At 38.1% G+C, this 11,619-nt stretch overlaps 1 protein-coding gene across 2 annotated transcripts; it reads left to right on the forward strand.

Annotated features, from left to right (window-relative positions):
* The first annotated feature begins 617 nt into the window (after positions 1–617).
* On the forward strand, positions 618–9,533 carry LOC140245049 (uncharacterized). 2 transcript variants are annotated; one of them, XM_072324643.1, is made up of 7 exons: positions 618–734; positions 1,333–1,386; positions 2,527–2,654; positions 3,379–3,487; positions 4,076–4,438; positions 5,527–5,601; positions 9,280–9,533. In XM_072324643.1, the coding sequence occupies exons 1-7, from the start codon at positions 621–623 to the stop codon at positions 9,376–9,378; spliced, it is 942 nt and encodes a 313-aa protein (XP_072180744.1). In that variant the 5' UTR covers positions 618–620; the 3' UTR covers positions 9,379–9,533. The 2 variants fall into 2 exon arrangements, with proteins under 2 accessions (XP_072180744.1, XP_072180745.1); XM_072324644.1 differs by lacking the exon at positions 5,527–5,601.
* The last annotated feature ends 2,086 nt before the right edge of the window (positions 9,534–11,619 follow it).

Genomic DNA, 11,619 nt, shown 5'->3' on the forward strand with positions numbered 1-11,619 from the left:
GTTCAGAAGGTCTACAGGATAGGTGTCGGACTGAAGAGGAGAGAGTGTCAGAAAGTAAACTCTGCGACCATGAAGGAGCCGCAAGCAAATCCCAAATAGATCCAATAAATGTCAACTCTTCAAAGGAGGAGACTCATCAAGGATCAGATGAGGCTCCCTTCCTCCCTGAGGTTTCTAGTAGATTAGACACCCAAGAGGAGGGGAATGTGGAGAGACAGGGTTGCCATGGTGATGAGGACAGTACTTCCATTGTCCAGAGTACATTGCATGAACCTTCCATTTCGTGTGACCAGGCTGAATCAATTGACAATAGTGAGTTGCAGGTTTGCGCAGTGAGTGTGTGTGAGGAGTCCATCCAACCTATCGCAATGCAGGATGTGTCTTCATCTCTCGCTCCCTCATCTTCATCTTCGCCCGCTGCGCCGCACCACGCCCACGAGCCCCAACCAGCTCTGCCATCCTCCATAGTTCAAGATAACCATCCATCATCCAAACCTTCATCGTCTGCAGAGTATGTCGCGCAAAGAGACCAGGTCCTTTTGCGCCAAGAGTCAAACGATGGTAGCGCATCCTGCAGTGGGTCACATGACTCGATAGAGCCATTAGGAGAAGAGAAAGAGATGCCTGGGCGTCGGCTGCTAAGGACCCTGGGCGGTAGGAGTAGGATAGAGATCATCAGTGAGGAGGACCATGTGAAGGCTAGAGAGGAGCTAAGAAGTCTCCTCATGATGGAGGTGAGTGCAGGGTACACCTACAATTTGTACCATTCCTTTACTCTGAATAGGCCACATCCATGTGTGTCATTCATTCCAAGTCACACCTTTATCACAGGTTTTCACCCCTCCCCTTCATACCCACAGTGGTAAAGTCAACCTTAATCAGAGGAAGGCATCGAGCTGATATATGTGAGGTTAATTTATTTTTTGTGTTTGTCTGTTTTCGTAGTCAAGGAAACCATTGGTGACCCTCAATATACAATAGTGCTGAATATTAACTGATATATCACAGTCAATCTGCAGATTTATTCAATGTGTATATCCCATTAGGTAGGTTGTCATTATGATATTTGAGTGTATTTGCCAATTGAGATAACACCTGAAGCAATAAGAAAACAAAATGTTTGTCTTTCATATCATTAACATCTGTTGACCTCCATTTGTGAAGATAAGTGTCTTGGTAAATGCTCAGAGATGATAATGGCATGCTTTGTACATACACGTGTACAATGTACTTCTTGACCTTTCCTGAATGACAATTAGGGTAGTTTTCATTTAAATCCAGATTGGAGTGATTTCATTGTTGTTGTTTTTTTTCTTTTTTCATTACTTTCAGGTGGATGTGATATCTCCCATACAGAAGAGTTCACACAGGTCAATAATTCATCAGGTAAGTGTATATTGTATTTTCCTTGTGTACTAGTCCAGTATTCATTTCCCATTTGACAATGTTCCCCTTGGTTCGATGACTGTCCTAATGAGAGAATTTGCTCCATATTTGATGGCATTTGATGATTATTCTGAAGGCCAAATAGTACTGTAACACCAGAAATTTTCGCATGCATTTTACTTTTCACTAATTTCATGAGAGCAAAGCTTCATGATATTAAAGTGCAGGCAAATGTTCTTGTCTACAATATAAGCATTGGATGCCAGTGGCAGTTTCCAAAAATTTCATACCATGAAAAACGCTGCAGGCTCCAATTTGTGAAAATTTCATGCTGCAAATACATGTTCGTCGTTCAGTAGTTTTTAATCTGTTTACTGTATACGCCATATATTTCGTGAGTCTAAAGTTTCATGAATCAAGAATTCCTGACGATTTCGCGAGTGGTTAAATTCGTGATCGTGGAGTCCTGTACTGAGCGGAGAAGTGTACACGCATATGTCGCATTCACCTCAGGATAAGAGTCAATATTTTCGTGTGTCTTTAATTTCGCGAATAGCACCCGACTCGCGAAATTCGTGAAAATAAAAACCTCACAAAATATTCAGCGTATACAGTATTTGTTTACCTGTGTATGCATTGCATTTGTGTTGCATTGTATGCTATACCTAAAGTAATATTCTGGTATGTTGTTAATTTTAAACATATCAGTGGACTTACAAAATTTGTGAAAATAACATGGAAAAAGTATATGCCATGTGCAGTAAACATTGTCTCTCTTTCTGCCATACTTTGTAAAGTGTGAAAATATTATTTGTCATCGATGGCATTTGACAATGGACTAGGTAGTGTTTAAGGCATGTATTTAGCAAGTCTGTTTTTTTTTTTTTTAAATTAAATCAGGACTTCCCAACAAGTTCACGAGTGGTTGATTTGTGATTGTTTTGGAGAACAGAAATGGATGGAGAAATATACTCATGCATGTTGCATTCATGTCAGTGTCAGCGTTAACATCGTTTAACATGTTTAATTAGCGAATAGCACCCGACTCACAAACTTTGCGAAAGTAAAAACCCACAAATTATGCCATATACAGTTGGTCACTGATTAACAAATTTTGAAACCTCTATTTTGATTGGTCAGGAGGCAGTGGAGGACTTGAAGCTCCTCCAGAGGGCGCTAGTCAGGTATCACCGTGACTTGGAGGAACTAGAAGATTGGTCTTCTCGTCTCTACCAGGATGTTGGCCACACCCTCAGCAGGGAGGAGAGGTGAGATGTGCTTTGTTTGCATTTAAAATGTTTTTTTTTTTTTTTTTTTGCTTGACAACTTGACCACAGTTGATGTGGAAGAGGGGACCTAAATGGCCTCCATCCAGTCTTTTTAAGGTTAGTCATGAGGTATTACCCAATAATTCCCCAGTTAAACTGGGACACTTTAGCCCAAATTCACAAAGGTGGTTTAAACTTAGACTATGGTATAAATTTAGACCATGGTCTAAAATAAGCGTGAAATCGGCGTACTTTTCGGCGTACCTGTTGGTGTACGCAATCTGTCAATTGTATTTACACAGAAGAGATTTGCATAAACCATGGTTTAAACCATATGTTTTCAAGTGTACCACCATCGTGAATTTGGGCCATTATAGTTTTATGATCACATTTTTTTTTGTTGTGGTATTTTCAGCCAAAACATTACAAAGAATTCTCAGATCATACCAAGGTTTACAACTTCATGTAAAAGCTCTACCAAAGATTGTCGAAAGACCAAGGAATCTGACTTCCTGTTCATTTGTTTTGCAGTCTCTGTGATTATAGGCACATTACTCTTCATCTGGACTACCCTTTTTTACAAATTTTCCAGCCATTAACAATGTCAGGGAAATAAATTACGACAAACTAGTGTCCCCGGAAAGGATTTATCACTTTGTAAACTTTATTCAAAAAGCATGTTTTATGTCTCTCTCACCCTATTTCACCGTTTTCCCAAATTCAGGGATGACCTCAAAAGCCTGTCAGCTGTTCGTCATCAGATTAAGGATGAAATCTCTCATCTGGAGAAATCTTTGAGGGAGAAGTATCATTCTGTGGTGACTTCAGAGGAGGTGAGACATCAAAGTATTGGACATTAGCGCTTGACACATTGTTAGTCCCATGTATTCAAATATATGTTAGCCAGTAATATTTGACCCAATCTTATTGTGGGACATACGGTGTGTACACGTAGGTAAAAAGTTAAAAATTAGTGATTATTGAAAGTGAAATGTGAAGATTTTTTTTTCTTTTAATCTGCTTCCACCTTACAAGTTTTTGGTTATCTCCCATCTTGTGCAGTAAAATGTTTTTCCAGTAATTCTTATTTTATGTCACTTTGCAAGGCTAATTCGTATAATTAGAATGGGAAAATTTTCATTTCGACCAGGCACATTAAAATGCTGATCTTTTGTTAATTTCTATGCAGGCATTTTCTGTGTCCCTGGATGAAAAAAAAAAATTGAAATCTTGTATGGCACAATGTGCCCACTTGATACCATTTGTGGCCTATTGCTAAATATCTGGGGCAAACCACAAGGTGTCAGCATCATTCGCCCGTCTTTCTAGCTTTTATCACCCAACATGTAAATTCCAGGAATTCACCAAGTCTTTGGGACACCTTTTATTTGTCCTTATTGTTGTCACTGATGGACAAATAGGACCAACTTTTAGATGGGGAAGACCTCTGGTCACCAAGCCTAACCCAGGTCATGTGTGAGATGGTCCACCTTCTCAGGGAACAGACGACACTGCGCACTCTCCTTGAGGAACTGGACTCGCTGGATAATCCGCCCACTCCGCCCCGATCTCCCAACAAAGGGGCGGAGTTTGCCATGGATGAAGGCACTACCGAGGAGATGGACGGACGTGATTTGCCCCTAGAGATCAGCGACCTCGAAGACTTGACCTTTCCCCAGGTCATGACCCATCGAGAGCTGGTCGACGAGCTGGTCAGAACCCGGACTGACCTGAGGAAGATGCGGAGCCAGGCCAGGAGAGACGTTGCCACGGCGATCAGGGAGGTAAGCAGCTTCTGACTTGTATTTCTCTCCCACCTGAAAGACTCTCATGCCAACATCTTGTTTCTTCATCATCTTCATTGTGGAGGGTGCTTAATCCATTCAAGACCAAATCTAACTTTAGTCAGGCAGATGGTATAATGGGGTCTTCACATTTCATCCCATAGTTTGTGTGGTTCTGCATTATGTGTTTCTCATGAGGTAGCTAATATATAAAAAAAAATATATATATATCTTTTGAATTATCAAAGGGACATATACAATATGCATCATTTTTTAATGTTCATTTTGACTATCAAAAAACAATACTGGCAGGTATTAAAGATTCCAGGGAAATCAGGCAAATAATATGAAATATCTAACCAGTGGAATATCAGTTGAATTTAACATGGTGCAGAGAAGACATCTCAAAATATCTGATCTGATCACACTACTGACTTCCCTCACAAGTTATTCCATTGTCTGTCATCCTTTTTAACAGCCATGCAATCTTTTTCTTCAAGAGGAACATTTTTTTTTCCAAGATAGTGCGTGGATACAATGTACTTCAAGAACTTTTTTTTTTTCTTGTAAACATTGATAATACGTTGTAATGCAATTTGTAGTCTTCTTATGTTCTCTGCAGAATAATCTGTCATTCTCATTTTTCTTTGCGATAATACTATGTGTGTAATAAGATTTTTACTAACATCTGTAATCATCATCTCATTGAGATTCTTATAAAATATCAAAAATGAAAACTTTGAGAATGTTAACACTTTCTAACATGTCTGCTTCTCTGACAGAAAAACTGCTGATTTGTCTCTTTGCTCTGTCCTTTTTGTTTCCTGTCTTCCTGTACTTGGTCCTTCCTGGAGCATTGTAGTTTAACAGTTCTCAAAAATCAGTCTTCTTTTCATTTTATAACGCAACATTCAAAATTTACCGCATCTGTTTTCGTATCATTCAATTTCTGTCATGTGATAACTCTTTTTTTGTCTTGATTTGCTAACTTTTTGTTTCCATTTTTTTTTTTTGACCAGTTCAGATTTATTTTGCCATGGCATGATACACTAACATCTGTGTAATGGGCTGTTCCATTATGTTTATAGGTGAGACAGTCCATCTTGTCTGATGTTCGGAGAGACATTCAGTTGGAATCTCAGTTTTTGCAAGTTCAGATGCAGGTATAAATTGCATTGGAATATCCGTGGTGGTGTGAAGTGATTAATCAACACAAGCTGTCAAACCACATTCATGTATCTCATGCGCACATCTTTACCATTTCTGTGCAGTCTTCATGAAAGAATTCATAGATTAGCATAAAGCACCCTCATTGCTGTGAGGTTTGTCTTAAAGGTGCTGTTTACCATTGGGAGCAGTGATTTAAAAAGAATGTTCAAGCTATCACATTTGATGCATTTGTGAAGACCAGTTGTATCACAAAACATCTTACCATGTTCAAATTTTGCAATAGAGCCTAAACTATAAGGAAATATCACTATTTTTCTCACTATACCATAACTGTAGATGGTTTAGTCTGGAAACATTTTCATTATAACGATCGCTCACATTTTGTATTATTAACAATACTTAACAGTAATTATACTGATTCAGATTTATGCATTGGTTGTTTTTGTCCTTAACTCACATTTTAGAACTATTTTGAAACACTAAATCTGGGTTTTTGTTTCATCTGCAAATGGTGAATAAGGCCTTTAAACAGCAACAATGGCACACCAAATTATTACCTTGCACACCAAATTGCTTTCACTTTGAAAAGTATTTTGTCTTAGCAGCTGCTCAAAATCAATTGTATAGCACAAGGAGAACTGAATGTAACAATGAAAACAATTTTCAATACAGTTTACAGTGTTTTTATCTTTCATCTAGCAAGAAAGAACCCCCCCCAAAAAAAAAAAAAATAAAATAAATAAATAAATAAATAAATAAAATAACATAAAATAAATATGGTTGAAGTCTGAAAACTTTGAAAGCTCTTCCCTCTATCTGAAAACCTAAATTTATGAAAACTTGGCTTTTTGATGAGATCAAGCAATTTATGTCATAGCATTGACTCTGTCCCACCCCCTGGCAAGTTCTTGTTTTTGTTTTGTTTTTCTATTTCAAGCAATCTACTGTACAATGTAGATGTATGTTTATGCAGTGTGTATTGCAGTAGTCCAACAGTTTAGTTTTTTTTTTTTTTTTTTGCAGTGTGTTGTGGAAAAAAAAAAGTGAAACAAATTCATATCAGAGCGAAATATTTTTCTATTAAATGCAACCATTAGTCCATGAGTATATTCACTACGTTTTTTGGTGTTTTTTTTTTTCATTCGTGCATGCCCTTCAATTACTGTGTGTGTTTGTATCGTTTCTTTAACCTGTGGTTTCACTTTTTCTTTAACACATTAATGATGTTGTATTAACAATCCCATTTGCTCCTTTCACTTGTGTAGTTTGTGCCCTAAACACTGCACTGACACTCACACTACAGTATCTTTGATGGGAAAGTTTATTGAACTTGGTCATGAATGTTGCACACTCATGTTTTTGCATTACAGTATGTTTTTCTTCTGTGTAAACTCACTTTAGTACTGTATGTTGGAAACTTCTAAATTTCACTGTAAACCACCATTCCTGACATACCAATTGTAAACATAATGCATTTGTTCTTGTTTTCGACAGTGATAACACTGCACTGAGTCAAAGAAAACGTTTCATTTGTTATATAATCAAATACACAGGCAAGAAATCACTTTGCTTTCAAATATTCCATAGCCTTGAATCAGTAAGGTAGGAGATTGCAGGAAAATTAGTCATTTCCAGTTTAGCTTTTAGACTGTAGGTTGGTCACTGTATGATGTTCAGTAAAGCAAAACTTTGTTCCATGGCTTTGAAAAAAAAAAAAAAGTTCATTTAAAGTATTTGGCATACATCTTCCTTTTCCAAGCTTTCTTACAGTACACTTACAGCTGATGAATGACATCAATCATAACCCATTGGCAAGCTAGGAATTGAACTTACACACATTGTACAACATGCAGTAATATACGAATAATTTATGAGTTGTGAGTGCATCAGGGCACGAATATCGCACGAGGCGCGAGATAAGCCACTGGTCTATTCAACAAGGCGCGTAGCGCCGCGTTGAATAGACCAGTGGCGAATCTCGCGCCGAGAGCGATATTACGTGCCCCAATGCACGAACAAAATCATAAATTATTCGTTTTATACAACACCTTGTCCACAATCACAGTACTAAATTAGTGACCGCCAACTCAGGAAGGCCCAAAAATAAATGTAACAATTACTATAGGCCGAGAATTGTAAACCACCCTGTGTACTGCTTTCAAACACTCGTCATGATTCGACCACACAGTCACAGGAATCACAAACTCCGCAGGGTCTATACCCATTCTACACTATAACGTTAGATCGAGTTAGGCCTGACTGTTAGGCCGATCTGAGATGTCGGTAGATCTAGTAGTATCTAGGCCCCTAGTAGGTCTAGTCTAGACTTTGTCTATTTCCGAAAATGATTTTGTATAAAAACACAGAAAAATAATCAAATTACGGTTTCTCAACTTGAAATGAAGTCTTGATTTTGGGATCACTGTGGTCCACGTAGCAGATCAGAGTCAAAAGTAAAAACAGAGCAGTAGGTAAGGCCGCAATACATGCAACTAGCTAGGTAAAGTAGCTGCGCGTACACGTTTATAGATACGTTGCAGTACTCCGCCGCGCCTGGTCTGCATGTGTGAGACTTTATATACCGGCAGCGCAGCGCAGCCGGCCAGCACTGCTGGCGCTTTGCTAGTGTGAGCCACAGAACTCTGTGAGCGGCCGTGCATTAGTGGCCCCCCGCGAAGCCGTGCTATAGTACCTTCGAGCCGTGCAATAGGCCCATGCCAGGGGCCTATTGCATGGCTGTCACTCTCAATGAGTTTGATAGGTATTTTCTATTGAATGTCATGTGACATGTTCTTGGCCAATCACAATTCGACATCATTCTGAGGTGTTGTATAATATACAAATAATGAATGTTTATGAGTGCAATGGACAGAATATTTCATGAGGTGAAAGATGAAATGATCCATTCAACGAGGCGCAGCCAAGTTGTATGGATCAAACATTTCATTTTCACGGAATGAAATATTCTGTCCATTGCACGAATGAGAAACATTTATCATCTGTTTTATATAACGCCTAAAATAGATCCTTGTCATTTGATGTTTTAGTAATTTAGAAAAAAGAGAGAATCTAAGATCACGAGAGTGCTCACCGAGCGCTTTACACTAGCGCGCCATCGCATACACACACTACAAACGCAAGCGCGTTCTACACGCATAGTATGTCAGGGTCTCAGCGAGCGTGCAATTGAGCAAATTGTATGGATCCAAAATTGCACGGTAAATGGAGCCACAATTGCACGGATGATGACATCATAGTGAAATGGGCTGAATGATCAATGTCAAACAACCAATCAAATGACAAGGATCTCTTCAGGCATTATATAGATTGGAATAATTCATGGATTGATAAATGGCAAGATTCAGGCTGAGACAAATGTAGGGTTGGATGCATAATTAGTTAGATAGATAGATGGATTGCATTGTAGATACAATTTGTACTATAGGAAGATATACGATACAATGTAGATAGGTAGACAAATACTTGGAGAGATAAGAGTTAGGAATAGAGAGACAGAAGTGTAGATGAGATATATCATTCAATGAACAGAAAGATAAATTAGTATGTAGGTAGAGTATGAAGGCAATGTTTCATATTGTATTACAATGTCAGTCAGACATTGTCACTCTCATGTTTTATATTCTCTATCTTTAATCCCTGGATATGACTAGGCCAAAGATATGGAGATTGGGAACCTCAGGGCCATGGTCAAACAGCTGAGAGAGGCCAGCCTGTCGACAGCAAGCTTCGATTCCGCCTGCAGCCAATGACAGTACTGGACGGAGTCACGTGACACCGAGGCAATATGAATGAGATCATATGATATCATGCAGGGTCATGGAGGCAAAGATTCCTGCTGCATGATGGCTCATTCAGAAGTGTGAATAGTCCTCTTCTTCAGGAGGGAATCCAGCTAGACATCAGACCAGACAGACGACCTTTTACATGAAAAAGTACATGCCCGAGTCATGTGACCTGAAAAAGTCACATGACACTCTGTGTCACCTGATGAAATATATTTGTGATGAAACTTTTTTTTTGTTACAACTCAGGAAATAGTCTGCTATTGGTAGTGGCACACAAAATGTTCTTCCATGATCAGTTTAAAGGGTGTGCAAAAGAAACGTGTGCTTAAAATCTGAATTCAGATTTGATTGTTGATCTTTGGCCTTGTGCTGGCTTTTTGCGACCTTTTTTTCCTCTGTGGAATATCTTTTTATCTGTCTGGACATGTTGAAAATTAAAGAGCTACTGATGAGATAAATAGTGAACTCTTATTGTAGAGAACCCTGAAATGACAAATTTTTATATTACATAGAAATTTTGCTGGTCCCAAGGAGTTCGTTATAGTGAGAGTCCACTCTACTGCCTTGTGCATTTAATAGAGCAAGTAATTAAATGCAAGTGATTGAACATTAAAAAAAAAAAAAGGATTTTTCTTTCTCGAAACTTGGAGGGGCATATATATTTGCCACATAGGTGCTACTGTTAAATGAGTGATATGTTTGACATCAAGCTCAAAACTCTCCCAAAAGTCTATGATAATTTATGTCTGTGTTTATCATCAATGGTTGGCTGATTTTACAACGTATCTTTGATTTTTGAATGAATCTGGTTTATGTTCCAGGCAGAAGGGCCTAGATGAGAGCTACATACACTGTATTAAATTATTGATGTCGCATCCATTGTTACTGTGACATAAATGAAATATTAAAGATATTGGAGAGGTTTTGGGGGAAGAACCTTGATGTAAACCATGTAGGATCTGTTTTATTTGCTGCCTCATTGGCTAACTGCCATTTCAGATCTTGCTCTGATACATTTTCTTTCTTATATACATGTACTCTTTGCCAGTTGTTGAGTTTTGTGAGATAAGGAAATACAAAGATGTTTTCCACTACCTTAACTGTGTCCTCCTTTTCAATTGGTTTCCATGGAAGCCAGATTTTCTTCACTCTATTCTCTTTTTTACTTTACATTCTGTGGACAAAAAAAAAAAAACTTCCTGCATACATCACAATATTTCCTCCTTATTTTTTCAATGACTAAATCTGATTTTGAATGGAAAATGGTTGTGAAACTGAAGCAAACTCTGCACTATTTTGAGGAGAACGATTTTAGTTCCCCATCCTTTGCAATGAAAAGAAGGTTCTGAATCTGGTATGTAGATTTGAAAACAGAACACTTTTAATATTTTAGTGCAGTCATTCTTGCAAGAATTGGGCCACGGTAAGAACAAAAGCTTCATACTTCATTTGTCCGGTAAATGGCAACCAATTTGAGTCAGATATCGCCAGTTAGAGGCTACACCTGTAAACTCTTCAGTCTCTTAGGCAAAATTTTTATATAGAATGTCAGTGGGATTATTAGATTGTGGTGCTGAAAGGGTTACCTCCCCCTTTGTTCTTGTAAACTGTTAGAATATTAGATAAAATGCTTTTAAAAAAGGGAAGGGACAATTTTGGAAAAGTGTTCTTCTGTAACACATTTTGTGGTGCTTATCTCAGTGCCACTGGTCTGTTCGTTTCTCCATGGCTGAGATAGGTGTACAAGTTGCCCAAGTTCTACTTGTAATTGGTGGAGCATGTTAAGTATAAAGTTACATTGGTTTCCCAAGCCCTTCTGAAAGGTTGCTACTTGTAGAGATTTTCACTTATTTTCATTATTTACATGTACGCGTGATGTGGACATACATGTACTGTACAGAGAGAAACCAGTATCTGTAATACAGGCAAAGCAGAAAATAAGATACAACCCTGTATGTAGGTCATATGGCAATAATTATTGATTACCAGTAATTAATGTAAAAGTAACAATCTAGAGCAAGCTATACATTGTAGCTACTTTCATAATCAAAGGGAATGAAGTCCCTTTTTTCTAAGCCTTTATACATATATACTTTAAGATATATTACACTGACTATTCATCAAGCCATATTTGAATTATTTTGGGCATTACACAGTATATTATCAAACATTTTGTAATTTCTCATACTGTATTGTTATGAAGGC

Source organism: Diadema setosum, chromosome 22 (assembly GCF_964275005.1).
Source record: "Diadema setosum chromosome 22, eeDiaSeto1, whole genome shotgun sequence".
Lineage (NCBI taxonomy): Eukaryota > Metazoa > Echinodermata > Echinoidea > Diadematoida > Diadematidae > Diadema > Diadema setosum.